The sequence below is a fragment of the Scomber scombrus genome, chromosome 17, assembly GCF_963691925.1.
Source record: "Scomber scombrus chromosome 17, fScoSco1.1, whole genome shotgun sequence".
In the NCBI taxonomy this organism is placed as follows: domain Eukaryota; kingdom Metazoa; phylum Chordata; class Actinopteri; order Scombriformes; family Scombridae; genus Scomber; species Scomber scombrus.
This window is the reverse complement of record NC_084986.1, coordinates 11,359,461-11,381,366: the sequence shown is the minus strand read 5'-3', so window position 1 is coordinate 11,381,366 and position 21,906 is coordinate 11,359,461. Positions and strand designations below refer to the sequence as shown.

At 39.9% G+C, this 21,906-nt stretch overlaps 3 protein-coding genes across 4 annotated transcripts; 2 read left to right on the top strand and 1 right to left on the bottom strand.

The window, feature by feature from the left end:
• The first annotated feature begins 1,859 nt into the window (after nt 1-1,859).
• On the top strand, nt 1,860-9,105 carry wdr20b (WD repeat domain 20b). The gene is made up of 4 exons (XM_062437498.1): nt 1,860-2,116; nt 5,305-5,487; nt 5,589-7,016; nt 7,298-9,105. Exons 1-4 carry the CDS (start codon nt 1,868-1,870, stop codon nt 7,352-7,354), a joined length of 1,917 nt encoding a protein of 638 aa, XP_062293482.1. The 5' UTR covers nt 1,860-1,867; the 3' UTR covers nt 7,355-9,105.
• A 4,480-nt stretch (nt 9,106-13,585) lies between these two features.
• Nucleotides 13,586-17,050, bottom strand: mgat2 (alpha-1,6-mannosyl-glycoprotein 2-beta-N-acetylglucosaminyltransferase). Of its 2 annotated transcripts, none has more exons than XM_062437513.1 (2): nt 16,862-17,050; nt 13,586-15,409 (listed from the first exon to the last, which is right to left on the bottom strand). In XM_062437513.1, exon 2 carries the CDS (start codon nt 15,154-15,156, stop codon nt 13,747-13,749), a length of 1,410 nt encoding a protein of 469 aa, XP_062293497.1. In that variant the 5' UTR covers nt 15,157-15,409; nt 16,862-17,050; the 3' UTR covers nt 13,586-13,746. The 2 variants fall into 2 exon arrangements, with proteins under 2 accessions (XP_062293497.1, XP_062293498.1); XM_062437514.1 differs by having other exon boundaries at nt 16,805-16,862.
• Nucleotides 17,051-20,445: 3,395 nt separating this feature from the next.
• Nucleotides 20,446-21,524, top strand: rps29 (ribosomal protein S29). Its single transcript, XM_062437516.1, has 3 exons — nt 20,446-20,563; nt 21,010-21,109; nt 21,413-21,524. The coding sequence occupies exons 1-3, from the start codon at nt 20,502-20,504 to the stop codon at nt 21,419-21,421; spliced, it is 171 nt and encodes a 56-aa protein (XP_062293500.1). The 5' UTR covers nt 20,446-20,501; the 3' UTR covers nt 21,422-21,524.
• Nucleotides 21,525-21,906: the final 382 nt, after the last annotated feature.

Genomic DNA, 21,906 nt, shown 5'->3' with positions numbered 1-21,906 from the left:
GATCTGTTACATAATCTAAACGTTTCCAGTTGATAGCAGACACTACTAGAAGCTGAATGTCCATGTAACTGTAGAAACATGGAGAACTGTCGCAATCACTGTAAGATGATATTTTCTAACATAGATAACCCCGTCAAATATTTTTCAAGAATAGATGGTGAGTACATGCATGTGCTAACTAAGCAGTGTAAAGAAATGTGCTCTTCAAAAGTTGGATGGTGGAAGTCTATATCCTGATCACAGCAAGTTCAGTCTCAGTGTTGGTCCTGTCTAGAACATGTTATTTTAAATCTTGTGTCCCGGTAGGTTTGAGTTATTTAACTGAAATCTACTAAGAGGTGTTTTTACATGATTATATCCACAGGTGGATGCATAACAAGTCACTTAAGTATCTCACAAAGGGCTGTAGTACATCATGCTATATGACCACAACTGCAGACAATTTATTTTACCCCATCTGCACCCTATCCACCCCCAGTAACTCTGCCACCATCCCCACTGATGGGACAAAATAATTCTACAAAGAGAATATTATAAGCACCAGACTGGTGTTTTTCAGTATTTTTGTCCACACAAAGGATAAAATGTGTATTACTGGAGTATTATCTCTGTGTAAAGAAAACAGTTTAAAAATGTCCAAAAATCATTGCTGCTTGGAACATGATATTTCTGGACTTGTTTGTACTTTCTACATACTAAATACCACATAGTGACCTGTTTATTTAATTGTATTTTTTTTTATTGCACAATCAAAAAGGCACAAGACATATTCAGAAGATTGCACGATTCAACAAAAGAAGAAAAAAAGACAAAAACGGAGCGAGCAAATAACAAAAAACAAAAACACTAAAGGTCAGTCAGGAATCAAGGTATTCATATAGGTACAGGGCTTTTTTCATTTTAAAACATTGTACATATTTTTAATAAAATGTTAACTCATTTAGATATGTGTCAAATATAGGTTGTTAAAATGACATTTGTGTATAAGATATTTTGCCAAAATAATTAAATTATTATTCTTAAATTCTATTTTTTTCCCCTTCAATTGGAGACCAGATTTTATATTTGCATAGGCTAAAATCCAAGTACTTTGACCATTATAGATTATCCAATATTTAAAAGCCTCCCAAAAGGTCCTGGTTAATCTACAACAGAAAAAAGGATATTCTACAGTTTCAATGAATTACAAAAAGTAGAGATATTTAAATGAACTTCTTTAGTCTTAGGTGGAACATGGGGAACACATTGAAGTGAGAGTACTCCTTTATAATTTATTATTGAACTATTGAATTGTATTATCATTAATTTCTTGTGTTGGTTATATCCCAGTATTAGGCTATAGACATATTACAATAGGATAGAAGTTTTCACATTATTCTTTCAGCTCATTTTAGAACCTAAACACAGATAGTGAAAAGTCGTAGATATATTCATTATACAATATAAATCCGTTCATAATATTTGAAGCCGATTTACATTTGAAGAATACTTTGTTTATTTTTCTAGTTGTGTCTCACATGACTTTACATTTCCCCGTACGCGTGACTTCTGTTCGCCAACAGGGAGCAACACACGGTCCTCCCTAAATGGTAACCCCAGACTTGGCTTCCTTTTAAATAGTATTTTCTCGCTATTTTATGCTGTGACAACGCTGAGATTACACTAAGGTTAAATCTAAGCACAAAAAACAAAGGTTATGGTTAGTGTGAGATCACGATTTGAAATATGTAGTAGATTAAATTGACTACTTCCGTACAAATCTCGCGATAGTTCCGCAAATCTAGGGTTACCATTTAGACAGGACCGTGACACATGCGCAGTGAGTAACATCCGGGGGGTCGGACAAGGATGAACGCCAATTTCCAAGATGGCGGCGGAGGGAGGAGGGAAGGAGATGAACGAAATTAAAACTCAATTCACCACACGGGAAGGTGTCTACAAACTCCTTACTCACTCCGAATACAGCCGCCCGAACAGGGTGCCTTTCAACTCGCAGGGCTCCAACCCCGTCAAGGTCTCCTTCGTCAATGTAAACGACCAGTCCGGCAACGGCGACAGGATCTGCTTCAATGTGGGCCGGGAGCTCTACTTTTATATCTACAAAGGCGTGAGGAAGGTAAACAAATACAGGCTGCAGCCGCGAAGCCCGCACCGACACGGAGCTCGGTTTGGCGTCTTTAAAACGTGTCGCACCCCGGCTGTCAACTCTCCCGGCGTCTGTCATTGAAGTGCGCAGATTGTCAAGACAAGGCCATGTAGCAGACCGAGCTAAGTTAGGAGCTAATTAGCATTCTCAGCTAACATCGCCACAGTGTTTTTTTTTTGTTTTTTTTGTTTTTTTGCCTTGGTGAAACGTGAAATGTACAGTTCAAAGTCTGCTTAGCATCTCGGTTTTTGCTTGAGTTGTCAGTCAGCGACATCAGATTTTTCCCAGTTGAATTGTATAATCTGAGAAATGTCTTGTCATGTCTTGTCTCATTGATGTGTTTTGTTTATTTTCTTCGCGTCGTGAAGACTTGACGTTAAAAAGTTGAGAGCAACACTATCTTTGGTCTTTTTTATATGAAACAATTGTTCACGTCGCCAATGAGCCTGAAAGTGAGGAGTGTTTTTGGTACATCGTGACGCAATGATGTGTGCACTCCACTGTCATGGGTCTTTAGATGTGATGCAATGTGATAGCACTGTTTAGTTGCTCACTATGATGATGATGATGATGATGATGTCATTGCAGTAGGCCAAGGTTTGGTCTTGTTTTTAGCAGGGATGGTGACTGGCAAGGGTGATCATGTTGATGATGTGGTTGTTCCTGAGGCAGCTACAGAATATACAATCTTAACAATGGCAGAGGAGTAGATGGTTATTTCTTAAAGTGGACTCGGTGGTCTCTCACAAGCTCACAGGAGAGTAGAAAGCATAGGAAGAAGTGTAGACAAAGATTCAAAACAGCCAAAGACATTATAAACACAGCATTTGATTTTTAAATAGGCTAATTAAACATGCAGCCGTTTATCAGTCAGTATTACCTGCATTTAGCTTATAGATAATATAATATTTTATTGCTAATAATTCCAGATTGTGACTTTTTGCGTGTGAATTTCAGTATTATTCAATACACAGTTTGGTTGTCAGGGTATCAATGGAATTAAATGATGCTTCCTATGCTTCTCCTAAAAAAATGTTGTCCCCATTAGAAATGTATTTTCATCTGGAGTGAAGTAGAGCCCTGATAGTTGAAGAATAAGAGCAGAAACGATTAATACTTGATTAAATGATCTATTAGGAGGTAAAAGTGAAAGACTTAAGCATGTATTCTTAGATCAGAGTAGTTTTTTAAATTGTCACCCTCATATGTAGATTGTACATACGGTTATCTGTTAAACGATGTACTAGTATGTACAAACCTAAACACATCACGGCAGTAAGAGTATAGCATAGAGGTGATGTGTTGGAGATTTGCTCTAATTGTAATAACAAGTGCCTGTTGACTGCAGCCCCTAATCTAACTAGCTCACTGTGACTACATCCTCTTTTACCTCTCATCCCTTTGCAATATCTTCCATTTGGTCAGCTGACAAAGCGCGTGAGGGAAAAATGTCTACATCTTGAAGTACACTTGAAGTCAAAGTATGAGTGAGCGTGGTCATTAACATCTAAGGCTTCATCGCAGCTCGAGTAGCACGGCAGAGAAAACTGTTAAGCTGTTATCTGTTAGATGAAAGTAAGAGCACCATTAAAGGAGTTGGAGAAGTCATGCTGGTTGATGGTGATTAGAATACAGGTTGGCCACAATAGTTGGTGGTTCAAGTCTGCCTTCTTATCTCAGTAGGTGAGGGAACACTAAATAACTATTGAGTCTGCTTGTCTCCTCCATAGATATATTTTAATTGGCTCCAATACTGACATTAGAGTTCCCCTGCTGAGTGGATGTTTAAAATGTAACTGTCATACATAGAGCCAGTAGTCTAGACTTAGCCTGTGTTTTAAATAATTGTGTGGAGTTTCATCGAACTTGGCTGGAAATATGCCACCCATCTCTCACAAAAGTGTACAGAGAAGATCTACACCCCGGCAGGTTTTGTGTTGTTAATATTTATACCTCTTTAGATTGTTGTCTCTTGTGGTAGCCAATAGGGCAACATTGTGGTACTTGACATGACAAAGTCTGCCAAACATCTTAATTTCATTAAGAGCCGGCTGGCTTACTGACATCTCTATAGTTGCATTCAATAAGCTTTCTCTATGCGTCCTTTCATGCACTCAAATAGACCACAAGAGATTTAGAACAATAAAGCATAAATCTGTCACAAATAACAATTAAGCACTGACCCAGTGCCAGATGCATTCCTGCCTTGTTAGCAGCTTTGTTCATCAGTCCTATATTGTCATTATTATTTTGGAGTGAATATAGTTTTAGTTAGGATTGTTGTACATTTGTCTTAAGTAATTAGACACAGTTTTCAGTGATGAATAGGGTTGAATTGGGGAGTTAACTTGCAGTAATAAAGTTATAATGAGATAATGAATGGTGGTCATCATGACTGACTGCACTCATTCGTTCTGTGATAGTTTACAAACTTGTGTCACATGCTAATGGAAAATAAACATTTGACAGACTTAACACCACATTTTAATTTCATGGAAAGTTCAGCATCACGCATGGTTGGTTTAAATCACCTGACCCTAACCACCTGTTGGAAGAAAAAGTTAACAGTTTACCTACATTAATCTGGCAATGTTGGGCTTCCTCCCCCTTTTTGAATAATGACTTCCCATGTGTCAGAATGAATAATTGTCATGCATCAGTAACCCTGGATAGCAGCCATTTGTGCTTTTGATATATCTGCCGCTAACAAGCATTGAGAGATTTTAACTTAGTATTTTTCTGTAGATGAAAAGTTTGTTTGACACCATTTTTGGTATTCCTGATGCTGAATAAGTTTTCCCCTGGACTGGTGGTGTTTTTGAGGCATGATATTTACCTAGACTCAAAGATAGATACATTCCTATGGCAGCTTTCCTGTATGAGAAATCCTTTAACTACTAAAAAAACTACTGTTTGAATAGCAGAAGTGAGGTGTTTTGTCTGATTTTAAAAGTACTGACACTTCATTTTTGTCTGATACAATTACTGGCTGAAATTAATAATAGTTGTGCTGATTCAACAAACACTGAGGAAACACTTTCCAGTTTTAGGGGTTGTTGGCTTGTTTTCATTGTTCAGAGGCCTTTTGAGGGGAAATAATTGGGCCCACAATCTTTCTCTGCATTTTTCTAATCGGTGTGTATTTCTTATCATTTTAGGCTGCTGATCTTAGTAAGCCCATAGACAAGAGGATATACAAAGGAACGCAGCCCACATGTCATGACTTCAACCCCATCACGGCTACAGCAGAGAGCGTCTCCTTGCTGGTGGGTTTCTCAGCGGGCCAGGTGCAGCTCATAGACCCAATAAAGAAGGAAACCAGCAAGCTCTTCAATGAAGAGGTGGGTTTCAGACAGTGTCTGATGTATTGTTATTTAAACCACCTAAAATATACTGAAGACAACTTATGTTTTCTCTCTGTTTCCCTTTCTCACCCCCTCAGAGGCTTATAGACAAGTCACGAGTAACATGCGTACGATGGGTTCCTGGTTCGGAGAGCCTGTTTTTGGTGGCTCATTCCAGTGGCAGCATGTATTTGTACAACGTGGAAAACACCTGTGGCACCACGGCACCTCATTACCAGCTCCTCAAGCAGGGTGAAAACTATGCTGTGCATACCTGCAAGAGCAAGTCAGCCCGCAACCCCTTACTGCGGTGGACAGTGGGTGAAGGGGCACTCAACGAGTTTGCTTTCTCCCCGGATGGAAAGTTTTTGGCTTGTGCGAGCCAGGATGGCTTCCTTCGGGTGTTTGGCTTTGATGCAGCAGAGCTCCATGGAACAATGAAGAGCTACTTTGGGGGCTTACTGTGCGTGTGTTGGAGCCCAGATGGACGGTATATTGTGGCAGGAGGGGAGGACGACCTAGTGACTGTGTGGTCGTTTTCAGACTGCAGGGTGATCGCACGGGGGCACGGTCACAAGTCGTGGGTTAGCGTGGTGGCATTTGACCACTGCACCACCAGTGTAGAAGACGGTGACCCCCCGGCTGAGTTCAGTGGTAGTGATGAGGAGTTCCATGAGCAGATTCACTTTGGTGCGGGCAGAGACAGAGCTAACAGCGCTCATTCTCGGCTTTCTAAGAGAAACTCTACAGACAGCAGGCCTGTTAGTGTGACCTACCGATTTGGTTCAGTGGGCCAGGATACTCAGCTGTGTCTGTGGGACCTTACTGAGGACATACTCTTCCCTCACCTTCCTTTGTCCCGTACTAGGACTCACACTAATGTTATGAGTGCCACAAGCCCTCCAGCCACTGGACAAACTACTACGACTACTACTGTAGCCACTTCCACCTCCACCACCACCACCACCACTACCACCACTAATCCTAGTGGCACCAATGGTAAGGACAGTGTGAGCAATAGTAGCACCAGTGGCAACCCAGCTAACTCCCTCCCAAGCACCCTGCCTCGGTCCAACAGCTTGCCACACTCCTCCAACCCAGCAGGGGGCAGCACCCCCAACAGTCACACAGTCAGCAGCAACAGCAGCAGCACCAAGGGCAACAGCATCATCGACAGTGCTTTCATTGCCACCGGCGTCAGCAAGTTTGCAACGCTGTCGTTACACGACTCGCGCAAGGAGCGCCACGAGAAGGACCATAAGAGAAACCACAGCATGGGTCACATCAGCAGCAAGAGCAGTGACAAGCTCAACCAGCTGAGCTCATCACGGACTGCAAAAACTGACGCAGCAAAGACTCTGGGCACTATGCTTTGCCCGCGCATGGAGGACGTGCCGCTGCTCGAGCCGCTGGTGTGCAAGAAAATCGCCCACGAGAGACTCACTGTGTTAATCTTCCTTGAGGACTGTCTGGTAACAGCCTGTCAGGAGGGTTTCGTTTGCACATGGGCTAGGCCCGGGAAAGTGGTGAGTGACAGGCCTCCCGAGGATACTGTCATGTGACACCTCTAAACTCACATTGTTTCCAGTACAGGCTTTTCATGCTGTATTTATAAGCTGTTAATGCCACCCTGTGCAGCCGAAGGTTTTGGTTATTTCATGATTTTTACTAAACCGTCAACATTTTCACGGTTAATAGCACATTTCCTCCAACAGTAAACTTCCAAGGCCCCATTATTCTGCCTGTTTGAGTACGCTCAAGATATACTGTTGTTTGTTATCAATGTGTGTTATCTGTCTCTCCGCAGGGATTGCTATCATCTCAAAACAACCCAGCCAACTCCCCCAGTGGAACAGTAGTATAGCCCCAGTGCAGGTGCTGCTAATGACAGCTCCATGCAACAGAGGCGGGGAAGACCGAGGCCGAGGCCCTGCAGCGCTTCTTCACACACTGTCACACACCACATGACCTCCAGCGTCACCTTCATTCTCATCACTAGTACCACCCAGATGCTCTCTTTGTGTTACTGCTCGTGTTCCGATTACTGATGTTGGCCAAACCAGGGTTAGAAACTCGACCCCTTTTGTCTCGGGGTGAAAAGGGTGCTATTGGAAGTAAGAGGGGCAAGCTTTATATCGTCCAGGAGGTTTATGGGAAAGGGTTGACTGGCTTATTGTTCCATCTGTGGTCATATCAAGTCACGTCTAGTCTGAAAATAATAAACTCTATAATCCAATCCTTTGTGCCTGTAGATCTTCAAAGACTAGACACAGCCTCTACTTAACCTTCTGTGTAGGTTTAATTCGGACTTTTTCCCCATTATGTTTCTTATTTAATGTATTCACCAACAAAGGGAATAAGATGAGGGATTATTTTGAAGCAACAGCATATCCCCCTAATGCCAAGTCTCTTTCATTTTTTACCTCCTGGGCGATCCCTCATGCAGCCACAATCTCCAACACCTGTTCAAGGGAGACTGCTTTTTACTTCCTTTACAAAGATTTTAATCACACTTAAAGTGTATTTGCACAGATTTAGTTTTTCTTCCAGTCTTGTTTTCATGTTTTGATTTGTTTTTTCTCATTTTGAGTTCATGATGGTGGAACACAAGAAAAATATTTTGAAGACAGCTTCGGAAGCACTTGGGCATACACCGTTTTGTTGCCCTCCGTCTCAACGCTGGATGCTGCAATCATAGTTTTTTATATGGAAAAAAAATCGTTTGCACTTAATAGTTTGTTAGAGGAGAATGGCTTTACATTTTTGGAGTGTGTAAGGACTCCTTGACAAGGTTGAACTATAAATAGAATTGAAAACCTTTGTATCTATTAAACATTTATTTTAATATTGTTTCAGATTAAATGGGCTCTGTATTATATGTAAATATTGTACTTCAATGATTTATGGGTGAAATGATCATTACATTAGTTCAAAGATCCTCATTTCAGAAAATAGAGATATTTCTAATACAGAAAATCTATACCTAATATTAAAACGAATCTTGAATATGCAGGTGAAGATGTTTTTCTGTTGTACATAAAGAGAATTCAGGTGTATTTTTATTAATGAAATGTTTGGTATAGGAGATGTCTATGAAAACCTCTTTATCTAACAGGTAGTGCTGAATGCTAGCTAGCCTGCCGCTGCAGATTCCTTTACATACATAGGCAGGTAGGCGCAAGACGCAGCGGTCTAATTCAGCCATCACTCCGAGCTCAGGTAAATCACAGGAAGACTAACGCTGGCATAGTCCCCCCCCCCCCCCCCCCCTCTTTCCTCTTCCTCCTCCTCACCTGTTAGCACTAGTCCCATCCATCAACATGTATGTGAATTCACTTTAACTAACAAACAAAACCCACTACCATGTTCTGCAGATGGGGCTTAAATCATTTGATTTCTGTTATTGTGAGTAATAATTACTGAACTGATGCTGAACTTGTAAACAAACATCTGACACTGTGTTGATTAGCGACTGATAATTTCAGCACTTTATGATGGTGCAAGTGCTTGAAGTGAGGGTGTTGCTGAAGCGCCCACATATAGGAAGACTGAGGATTTTAATAGTGGGAGCCTTTTTTTCCTTCATGTGACGCCTATTAAAACAGCTTTGACAGACTATAACGTTTCATCTGTGTCACTTATTACGTGTATAAACTCACTGCATGAATCCTTGTCTTCATGTAACCTAATGTGTGTGTGATCATTAAGTCTCAGTTTGGAATATATGTTCATGCTTCACAAGAAGCCTGAGTCAGCACACAACATGAATTTATTAGGTATCCCGCTGACAGAGCAGATGACCAAACACTGACTCATCACTCCACAGGCGGTCGTACATGAGTGTGGCACTTGTGCACACTGGTATCATATTTTACCTGTAATTTGATCACATGGGACTTTAAAGAAAAATGCTTCTCTCATAATCTGCTGGTAAATGTTTTTCAACAAGACTGTTATGAACTCAGAGAGAGAGATCGACACTGTTCATCCTGGTCATGTCCTGACATGATGAGTTATGGGAATAGAAATATAGGACCAGTCTAAAGTATATATCACAGTATGTGAACACAAATAATTAACAATTTGATTGTAAATACGGGTAAAATAAGGCGTTCATAAGTAGAAACTACAGGCTGCGTGCTTATATATAAATTGTTAGTCCTGGCAAGTGTAAACCGAGGTAAATAAGACACTAATTAACATATTGACATGATGTATTTATTTTTGCTTCATTAATATTAATTAGCTAAGTTATTCAAGGCATCACCTCTACTCTGGCTGAACGTAGGTGGAGCTATGGTGGGAAATACATGACATAATCACAGTCCATATAGTAATAAAAAGCAAAGGTGTAAGATAAAGGGTGTGATTTGTCCCGCCATGAACAAATAGGTGTAAGGAAACAAGGTAAGGGTTGGGGTTAGGAGCACATTTAGTTCAAGCTCACACAGTCCTGAGAAGAAGTTTTAATCAGACACAATAACCTTTTTTAAAAAAGGTGTTTTAATATAAATCATGAACAGTGTAGGTGCCAACGAGGAGAGTGAGGAGGCCATCATCAGGCTTTTTTCATGGAAGTAGGACAGTAGGAAAAGCAAAGGTGTGAATAATAAAATCAATGATGGCAGAATTCCATTTAGCTGCAACCGTGTTTTTAAGGGTTGTGGTATTGAGCATGCTGCCTCGCTGTCACTGTCATGGCTTCCTGGAACTCTTAAATAGCTGAGAGTCATCCTCAATGTTTATAATTAGGAACACCTGTGGTTTTCCTATTATGTCAAATGCAAATGTCTGTTGTGCAAAGGGCTTATGTAGCAAAATCAACATTTACACACAGTCTTGTGAGCAGATCTGAACAGGCAATACGTGGGCAAGGACCACTGGTGTGCAGGGCTATTAGGAGCTATTGAAACAGAACTATTTTCAGTGTCAATTTAGTTTATTTTTACATCCTTAACTGTACTGTTATATCATAAATCCAACCTAGGCAACTAACATGTAATGGAATGTATTTTCATTATTCATTATTAAAGGAGAATAACATTATAAATGTATGAAGCCCTTTTGAACTTATATAAAGTCTTGGTCTGGATTTTTAACTCCCAAGTCCCACATGGATGTGCCAGTCTGTACATGAAGTCTAATTATCGTTTGGGTTACAGCTACACAGTAGAGGGCAGTGTTGCTCAGACAAATGAGAACTTTACTATTCTTCATAACCATTAAGATGACTAACACCTTTAAAAGCAATCACTTAATCAAATGGGGAAAACTATACATGTCTTTACATGTGTATCCTGTTGTCTATCTGACTCTCTTTTTACATTCTCATACTACATTCTACTACTGCATATATATTTTATATTTCAAGTGGGGAATAAAACCGCTCCTCCATAATTTATGAGTCCATCTTAGAAGAAACGTGAGCACTCACAGCCATTAAACCAGCAGCTTGTGGCATTAGTGCGAAGGAAGGGGTTGGAAGTGTGATCGGCAGGCTGCAGAGGCCTGATCGTCCTGTCAGGGTGTGACTCACCAGCTGACGGGCGATGACTGACTGTCTGAACCTGCTCTGGGCTGTACACATCAATGCTGTATTAACCCTGAGCAGGTATCAGACAGGATTGGTGCTCAGTAGATGTCTCACATTAAAAAAACATGTCACACTGACTATAACATGTGTGCTCTCATGTTGTTTTCACTCTTTTATGACATTCAAGTCCTACCCACTCTCATCTGCCCAGACATTTGAATAGTAATCAAAACCCTAGCATACGGTAAGAGCTTTGGAAAACAGCTACATTCATCTTGTGTCCCTCGGGGAAAAACGGTCCCACTTGATAGGAACTCAATAGATTGAGAGAGAATCCTGTTGTTTCTGTAAGGCCCGCTTTAATCATCATCTGATGCAATTCCCTTCTTGTCTGCATGCCTCCACATATTGACCCAGAGCTCTGTTTACCTAGCAATGTGTGTGCAATGGCTATGAATGATTAATACAGTCTCTCAGAGCGGCAAGCCTGACAGTTCAAGATAATGGACAGAGAAAATGAATGTGTAAGTTTAAAAATAGATGTAAGACTTGTAAATAACACTGGAACCCAAGCCTCATGTTTAAATTGGCTTTAATGGCAGCAGGAGCCCAGATTCCACTGATTAGGTCATTATCAATGCAGCAACTAGTGAGCAATTTAGATGTGCACATGAACAGCTGTGTTTCTGGAAATTAGGAAGTATAGGTGCAGGGTGTTTTTTGTGCATGTGTTTAGATATGGGATGTCAAAACCTCCAGCCAAACCTTAAGGAAGTGATTATGGCATTCATGTTTAACCTCCTCATGTAATTATTGTATTTTGGTCTGAGAATTTCAAATCTTCTAATTGAATACCCATCTTGTCACTGTCAAGTCAAGCTGCATGATTTACACCATATAAAAATATATATTTTTACTGCCTGCTCCAATTATGTTATTCCGCACTTGAGGTAAAGAGGTGAATAGGAAGAAAAAAATCAACATTTTCTACTGTAATAATAATTAATTCGGAGGAATGATAAGGCCTGTGGCTACCTCAAGGCACAACACAATTCCAATTATAACATTTAAATTATGACAGTAGCTTATCTATTCATCTTGCTCATGGGTTTGGTTGTTACATAGAGGTAGCTCTTACGTTCACTTTATCTTATATTGAAATTATTACTCTTGTCTTATTTGTGATTTTAAGCTTAAAATTTGTTTCATCAGTCTGTTTTGCTGCTATGTGGTATAAGTGTGGTTTTTATGTTCACTTTTCCATTCACCTATGAAACTGAATGGAGAGCTTTCAGTGGAAACAGTACAGCACACGTTCAAAGGCCTTGGCATCAGTTAACCATTAGTCACCAAGAATCAGGAGCACAGTGCCACTTCCTCCGATTCTCAATTCTATTCTAAGCTGTGTATCCCTTGAGGAGCAGGCCCAATTATTGGGCCTGTACTGTGGGGGCCGCTGCACAATTTGACAGTCACATGAACTCAGCACAGCAGCCCAGAGTCAAATGTCTTCACACTGAATTCACACATAGGAAATAAAACTAGCTTAAGAGCAGATGATGTTTGTCACAAAGGAAGCTTTGTCTGACCATCAGTGATGTTGTCTTAGTGAACAACTATGCTAAGAATGTATGTCTTACATTAAGCATTTCATATATAATTCAGTGTTTGGGAATTTTATGTTGAGAGCTGGGACTCTGAAAAGCCTCCAGCAGTCTGTATTTTATATGAACTGTACAGAAAGTCCAGTCAGCGATAAGTTTGCAGCAGTTATTCCAGATTTTGAACAGTGTGCAAAACATTGCCGGAGGGGGGAAGGGGGAAATCAATGCAGCCTGAGAGAAGCCACCAAGCTGGGTCCTCAGCAGAAACCATCGATACTGAGCTGTGGTCTAAGCACTTAAAATGTAAATGCATCTTCAATAGCAACAACAGGAATGAGAAAGTTGTACCAGTGTCTTGGGATCTCTCCAGGTGCATCGTGTGCATTTATCTGTGAAATCAACATCTCTGCACAAAGATACAGTGGCCTGAATCACCTTATTTTACACCAAGCCGGACAGTGATGCACTGCAACACAGTAAAATGAGCAACCTGCACTGGCTATACATTGACCATTGCTGTGTACCTTAAGTGACATTGTTTCTGCAGTCAAACGATTAATGAGACACCTCTGTGGTCTCTAGAAACCTGTTGAAGATAAACTAAGTTAGAGATTATTTAAATGGAACAAGGTGTCTCTCAAAGGATCTCCTTTGATCTCAGCAAATTTGTGCGATATAAATATCTTCAAATAAATTATGCATGCAGAGTGGGAATGCTAAGTCCACAGATTCACCAGATTTGACTGCCCCAAAGATAACTTGCCTGTTCTTCCCAATTTACCACTATTGAGAGATGTTCTACATTTTTGGCAACTTGAATGAATCAGATATGCTTTAATCTGAGCCTTGTGAGAGAAAACACAACAATATATTGTTTAGTATATTTTTGTTAATTACATCTTACAAAACAAAATAGACTTGCCAAGAATCACTTAAATAAATTCAATGTAAAGACATATTTGTGTTAGAGAAGCCAAAAATCCAACATTCGTCTTTATTTGGAACAGTTCAAGAAAACAGGCAATACGAAGAATAGTTCATAAAGACTTACTTTTAAAAGGCTTTTTTCTTTATAGAGGATGCATAAAAGACAATAATATATAATGGTAGCAATTAAGGTCACTGTAATCGAACATAACTCTTGCAGAGTTCATGGTCCCTGATATCTCCCCAGCCTCCGTTTTTCACATGTGGGGCCACACCTCCGGCCCCGTTGGCTGGCAGTCTCTTAGCAATCAGGAGGTTCTTTGGGAACAGCTGGTTCCCACTGCTCTGCAGGATGTTTTCTATTTTAGTTTTCTGGCTTATTGGCATGCAAGAAACCTTCTTGTGGTGCATGCCACAGTCCCCGGCATGGAAAATCCGTGGTGCCTCACTCACCATGACCTTCCAGTAAGAGGGCAGGCAGGACACGGTCAGGTGCTGTAAGGACCAGTCCCAGTTGTAGTCATCATAAGTGCAAAACGTGTCGGTGCATTGGATGAGCTTCTGATACGTCTCTCGACTGAGAGCCATCCCCATGTTGTGTTCAGTGGACTTCCAGGCCTTTACCTCCACTTTGTTTGCTTTGCTTGAGTAGCCGATGTGGCTGTAGCTCCCCAGCGAAAGGATGTCACAGTCAGAGCACTGCTCCCTTTTGAGAGCCGACATCAGCTTTAAGAGATGGATAAAGTCCGGAGACAAGAAGTGGTCCTCCTCTATCAGCAGGACCAGGCCCTTATGGTCCTTCAGAACTTGAACTCTGTCCCATACAAAGTGCAACTTCCACCACCAGTGGTGCTTGGTCTGGGAGAACTTGGCCTCACGGTAGTGGCCGAATGAGTCAGGGTATTCTGCATTGATGCATCCCAGCTTTAAGGCGTCTTTTTTGGGAATGTCTCTGGGGCAGTCCTTGGGGTCATTTCCGGGGAACTCCTGGGTGTACAGCTGGATGCTGAAAGGGAAGAAAATCTGAAGTACCTGACAGAAGTCAACAGAGGCCACTACTTTATTAATCTCAGGAGACCAGTAGTCATGGCTGAATATCAGCAGTATGCTTTCTATACCTCTAGCCTTCCGCAAACTGTCCACTAACAGTTTAAGGTAGTCCGGTCTGTTATGGACCTGAACTACTACAACTAAATCATTCTTCTGTCGTGCTGCCTTAAACTTCTCCTCGTTTCTTATTGTCTGATCAAAGTTAAGCTGGAAGACAATACCACGGTAGACTAAAGTAGTGTTGTCTACATCTGGTTTGGGTACTTTCTCTTTATCCTTTAGTTTTTCGGGGTGTGTCTCATTTGCTTGTATAACACCTGGAGGTGGAGCAGGTGCCCGGCTGACACCAGGTGTGACTTGCATCTGGATATGGTTATTGATGCTACTACTGCTGCTACTAATGCTGCTGCTTCTCCTCACCGTCTCCACTTCCTTGGGGAATGCTCCACTGTCGTTTTTCTTCTGCCTTCCACTGCTCCAGAAAGCTAGGCCACAGATGACAACCACCAGAGTCAGTATCACCACCTTCCTCTTGTAGATTCGGAATCTCATGATAGGGGGGTCAGCCTCTCGCAAAAGGGAGAGATTGTAGAGAAAATGAAAGCGCAGATTTGCGATTGTGATGGTGTGCTTTGTGCCTGGGAGCAAGCCTGACTAAAAAGAAGCTGCTATGAGGCTAATTATTGGCAAAATGAACTGTTGTTGTAAACATGGATCCCACTGGAATGTCATTGGTGGCGGATGAATATTCCATAAGGCATGACGGTTGCTGGGAGGCAGCAGGGAAGCAGTGTGCATGAACCACCTGAATGAAAAATAAATCAGTACATAAAGTTAGATGCATCACAGCAGGAGGTAGAGCTAGGTATTATGACTGAAGTCACTATCATAATTTTAATACGCAGTATATCACAATATGGAAAATATATGTCTGTTCAAGCCAATGAGACGTGTTCATAAGACAAAACATATAAATCAAAAACCTAAACGCAAGAGTGAACACTCATTCTTAACCTCAGGAAAAGCAATTTCACCATTTTTCTTTTTCAACATTCACTTATTAGTGCTATACAGAGGCCCATACTTTATGTAGGTCACATGATGACAAATGAACGCCATGAAAACTGAGTGCTCTCCATTCACTGATGAAGACTGAGAGATGACGTTGAATTAATTGCAGCCTGCTCACAATCATTAACATGGACAGCAGAAATTTACCCTGTTAAGATCATGATTATATGATTCTTCTTACATTTTTATAAATAATAAAAACATCTAATCGTTATGGAATTGCATATACAATAATAACCAAAATTTCATTTCACATATCCGGCTCTCAAAAATAAAATAATAGACACCGAGATTGACTAATAAATGCTTCACTCTGGGCCTTTGCTTAAGTTATATTGTCAGTATTGATTATTGATGTATGCTTTTATTTTCTTCTGCATAAATCTTAACTGTCTGCTTTCCAAAATTGATTAAAATGGCCTTCTGTCTGATCATATCTGCTTTGTTTGTTATCAAATTAGATTTTTTTTTTTTTTAAAGATAGGAGACCCTGAGTGTGGCAGGGACATGTGAGTCTTATCCGTCTGTGATACTAAAAATGAACACAAAAAAGTCAACATGAAGGTGACAGTATTTTAGTTATAGTCGTTCATAGTCGATTTTGCTGACACAGCTATGCAACCTACAGCTTGGTATCTCATACATTTTCATTGTGCATGTCCTTATACATGGCTTATTTCTTGTTGAATGGTTTTGATACCAGATCAAGAGTCAGATCTGCAGATCAGAAAAGCTACTGACGACTTAAAAACTGCATTTTAACCAAATTTAGACACAATTTATTCCGCTGATGTGTCTACTCGTGTAAATATACTCTATTTTCGCTTGAAGCTTACCATTGTTAGTTTTTTTTCTGTCCTGAACTGGCCGCTGTCAGCCACACACAAACACATACATACATACATACATACAGCCAGCAGCAGGCAGCTTTAATAGATGTTTAACATGAGATACAGTCACCGTTATTTTCACCCACTGATAATAATAGCGAATAAAACGACCCCGTAAAGGCGACTGAAAACAACAGCTTAAATGAAAAAGCAAAACATCCGTGACAATGCTAGTAGTTAAGTTAGCAACGCCTCGGCTAACTAGCAACTTAAGCAGAGAAGGAAGAAAAAAAAAACACCTCGTCAACAACAGCGTCCATTGCGAAAACACAGCGACCATGTTAAGCAGCACTCACCTAAAACCGGAGCGGCCGTGCAGTCTTCCCGACGAGAGATCTCAGTACGGTGGCGTCCCGTTTTCCTCCATACCTTCTAGCAGGCTGCATGCAGACAACTATCTGTAAAAAAAAAAAAAGAAAAAAAAAGAAAACCCAAATACAGAACCGCTGCCTGCCGCTGTCCCACAATGCATCGGTCCAGCGGGGGGCACCCGAGGCACCTTAAATATCCCTGCTGCTGTCAGGCCCTCCTCCGGTTCATCGTGATAGGCCGAGATGGAGTTATTTACTATACCTTTAAGTATAAGTTCATAACACGGCTTTAAATTCAAATAGAAATATGTGCGTGTGAAAATTATATGTGTGTGTTCTGTCGTAGGCTACTTTTGGGGACAGATAAGAGACAAAAGCTGTGTCCCCAATTAGGAAAAAGGCTGATTTTTGGGGGCATTGGTTAAGGTTAGGGTAATATAGGTTTAGGAAAGTAATGGTGATGGTTAGGGTTGGGATAAGTCTCCAAGAAATGAGTGGAAGTCTAATGTCCCCAAAAGTGACAGTGGTCTGATATGTGTGAACGAACTGTCATAGGCTACTTTTGGGGACAGATAAGAGATAAAAGCTGTGTTCACTCTATGGTTCACATCTAGGGAAAGGCTGATTTTTGAGGGCAGTGGTCAAGGTTGGGGTAATGGTTAGGCTTAGGGGAGTAGTGGTGATGGTTAGGGTTAAGGTTTGGGTAAGTCTCCAGTCCAGAAAATGAATGTAACTCTATGTACTGTCATAGAGTATGTTTGGGGACACAATTAAGACTTGGGGACAGCTTGTGCAATTGGGAACAAAAGCTGTGTCCTCATTTGGGAAAAAGCCGATTTTTGGGTCAGTGGTTATGGTTAGGGTTAAGGTTTAGGTAAGTCTCCAGAAAATGAATGTAAGTCTCTGTAATGTCCCCAAAAGTGACCATGGTCTGATGTGTGTGTGTGTGTGTGTGTGTGTGTGTGTGTGTGTGTGTGTGTGTGTGTGTGTGTGTGTGTGTGTGTGTGTGTGTGTGTGTGTGTGTGTGTGTGTGTGTGTGTGTGTGTAAGAAAAGGCTATATTCATGGTTGTGCTCACAACATACCCTTCCCACACTGCTCCTGTTGTTAGTTAAAAAAAACAACCCAGCTAATCAGCTTCATTTAAGGTATGAAGGAACATTGAATCTCACATTTTCAGAAGAATGTCAAAAAACAAAAACAAAATAAGACTTATTTTTGCACCGCACTGACATTTAACTTAATTTAGTGCTTTCATATTTGGATGAGTCATGAATCACTCTTTTGTCCTTAGAGTGTGTATAATGTATTGTATAAGAGAGGGAACACATAACTATTTTCCACAGAACCCTGAATGGCTACGCTGTTTCTGAGTTGAATGTAGATTTTAAATTATTATTATTATTTATTCTAGTTTAAAATGCAAAATGTGCAATACAGTCATTACTGTATACTTGAACAGGCTGCATGTACTGTGCATAACCACCTATGTAAAGTAACGTCACTTTTTTCTCATCTCAGCACTCTGTGCACTCCTCACTCCTTTGCACTATTTGAATCCTGTTTACAGTTCACAGAAATGGTTTCACCTGCATATAGACATTCCTTGTGTATATTCCTGAATATTGTTGTATTGTTATTATGTGTAAGAATATTAGGAACCATTCAAATATATTCAAATGTCTTGTATGTGTAAACATAACCGGCCAATAAACATGATACATGTTACAATGCTGTTTGGTTTATAAAATGACAGAAAATTGTGAAAAATGTCCATCACTGTTTCAAATATGTTTATTTTATTGTCACAGAAGTCTAAAGAAACCAGAAAATATTTACATTTGAGATGCTGGAATCTGAAGATTTGGATATTTCTTTCTTAAAAAGTGACTCAAAATTATTAATCGATTGTCAAAATAGTTGGTGATGACTTTAATAGTTGACAACTAATCAATTAATCAACTAATTCTTGCAGCTTTAGATAGATAGATAGATAGATAGATAGATAGATAGATAGATAGATAGATAGATAGATAGATAGATAGATAGATAGATAGATAGATAGATAGATAGATAGATAGATAGATAGATAGATAGATAGATAGATACACTTTTTTTGGTGAAAACAAAACGTGTGCTTTTTCTTTATCATTTTCAAATTGTAGTTTTTTCCCTTAAAATGCATTTTCTTTGGCAGTTCAGCAATATATTTTGATATGAAGCTAGTGTATCCACTATAATACCATTCTGAAATCCCCACGTTTTTTTCCCTAATCATATCAGAAAAGAGAATGCAAATGTCACACTTGGAAAAGAAATGGCAGATATAAAAGTGTCCCTTGTGCGAAATCCCCCTATAGTTTATGTGCATTTCCTAATGTGGGACAGTTCAGAATTGAATCTGGGACGCTCGTCAGGAGACTGAAAAGGCTGAATTGCATGTCTTAATTCATACAGTAAAACCATATTTGGTCAGTAACACTCAAGGCCAAAGTGCATGCCCATATTTGTTCCTTTCAGTAGTAATAATGTTGTGTTGTCACAGATTGTATGGTGATGTATTAAATTATTTATTATGTATGAATATCACTAATAATATATTTTTCCAACCTAAAATAAGTTAATTGAGCATTACAAGACTAAGACCGTGAATAACTATTAATATTGCATAGCCCATGTAATGAGCTTAAATGCGTATTTCACCAATTGAACAATAAATATGACGGTCCCACAGTTCATTTTCTAAAGAGGGATAATGAAAAATGAACTGAAATAAAAAATGTTTTGATCACATTATAGCATATTTTGAGGCATGAATATATCATAGACACAATCTGATGACTATTGGCAACATTGAGGAAGATGCACTAGGGTTAATATAGTTAATGAAACTAAGACTAAAACTAAAAGCAGCAGTGAAAAAATAATTTTGTTAACTGAAATAAAAATAACACCCAAAAACCAAAACTAAATAAAGACTACAATGAACAATGCAAACAAACTAAAACTAAACAGAATTGCTGATAAAATCAGCTTCATTCTTGGCATTGCCTTTGATTTAGCTCCAGGTGATAATTAGTGAGCTCTGCTGTGGGTTGAGCATCATTACTGGTTAAAGAATAAAATCACAAAATGGCTTTGCACAATATGGTACCTTTAATAAACAATGACTTGGTAAACCATATTTGGTGTAATGCTTTCTTCCATCCTTTTCAGCTTCTACAAATCAAGGCTTTCCTCCTAATACCTGAAAAACTATGAAAAAACTAAACAAAAACTAGTCCATTCCTCTAAATAAAAATTAATCACTTGTTAAACTAAACTAAAACTAAACTGAAATTTAAAAAAACAAACAAACTGAAAAACTAAATAAAAATAAAAAACTAATGAAAAATTAAAAACTACAATAACCCTGAGATGCACTGAGCATGTCCCACATTACAATAGTAGCAGGGCTCTTCCTGTGTGGCGCCACTTTGAGGCTGTACCGCTACATGCTGCTGTTTTTCCTGCCACGAGAGGGCGCCAAACGCTGACTCTACAACCGGAAGACGGCTTCGGAGAGCTTCATCTGCGCACGCGTGTCACTCTTTCTTCCTTTCCGACGCTCGAGCGAGAGAGACAAGATGGGCCACCAGCAGCTCTATTGGAGTCACCCCAGAAAATTCGGACAGGGATCCCGATCCTGGTCAGTCCTGCTCTGAATGTAACATTTGTCGATATATGTTGCTAAAGCGGGTCCGTTTGGAGGGTTTCGCGGCGGCTCAGACTTAGTAATTTAGCACCAAACCAGCACCGCATGGAGACTGCTCCCGAGCTAATATGGCGGTGTAGGATGAGCCTTGCTAGCTGTTAGCTCCAGTATTAGCTGCTCAGTATTTTCAAGTCCAAAAATACTCAAACTAAATGTCCACGAAGCTGATTACATGTTCATAGTGATTTCTGGAGTTTGTTAGAGTACACTTAGCTGCGCTGTTTCATGTTTAGTGAAATGTTTTTGCTGTTTAATGTGTCTGTAGTGTAGTGCATAGATGAATGATGCTCTGATAGCCGTGTTTGTGTGTGTACACTTTTCACCCATAACTAATTTTTTCACGCGCAAACTAAACTAACTTCCTCTTTTTCTTTTCTCAGCCGAGTATGCTCGAACAGACACGGTCTGATCCGTAAATACGGGCTCAACATGTGCCGCCAGTGCTTCAGGCAGTACGCTAAAGACATCGGTTTTGTCAAGGTAAGCACAACTATTCATTTTTGGCTTATTTCAGTGGTGATTAACTTAAATGTCTGTCTATAAGTTAAGTCAACAGTGTATGAGTGCACAACGGATGAAGTGCCTGAACACAATTTAAGCATCTTTGTTAATTGTATCTCCTTAATTGTAATTTTAATTATCAGCAATTGTTCTCTTTAAATTTAATGTAAGATCACATTTATTGAATGTTATGTCACTATACTGGTGAATGTCAGTTTGAACAGTAAAGTTGATGGCATATCCCCATCTACTCATAACTAATACTTATTTTATTTCACACAGCTGGACTAGATGTCCTATGCCGACACGTCCTCATTGGGTCCAAGAGATCTTTGGAAGGCCGGCCAAGATGGGATAATTTAGCACTGCAAATAAATGTGTTTTTTTTGTCCAAGCTGAATGTTCTGTGTGTTCATTTCATGCACTGTTTGACACATTATATAGGATAGATTTAGTTAGTGATATGCAGGGAAGATGAGAAATGGAAACTATGAAGTGAAAAACAATCTAAACATGAAACACATTCTGGGAAATGATGCACATATTTTCTTCTCCGGATAAAACCCTTTATGGGAATGTATGTATAATGATCATGGTCAAATAATGGTTTCTGAACTCTGTCACCTGGTGAAATATTTTCACACGGTTTCACATGTGGTATTAAAAAGAAGTTTATAAGATATAGGGCATGTGCTGTTTGAAATGTGGACTACAACAACCATCACTTGGTGGTGCCATTTAATTGGGTCATTTTGAAGTTATAAACTGGATTCTGC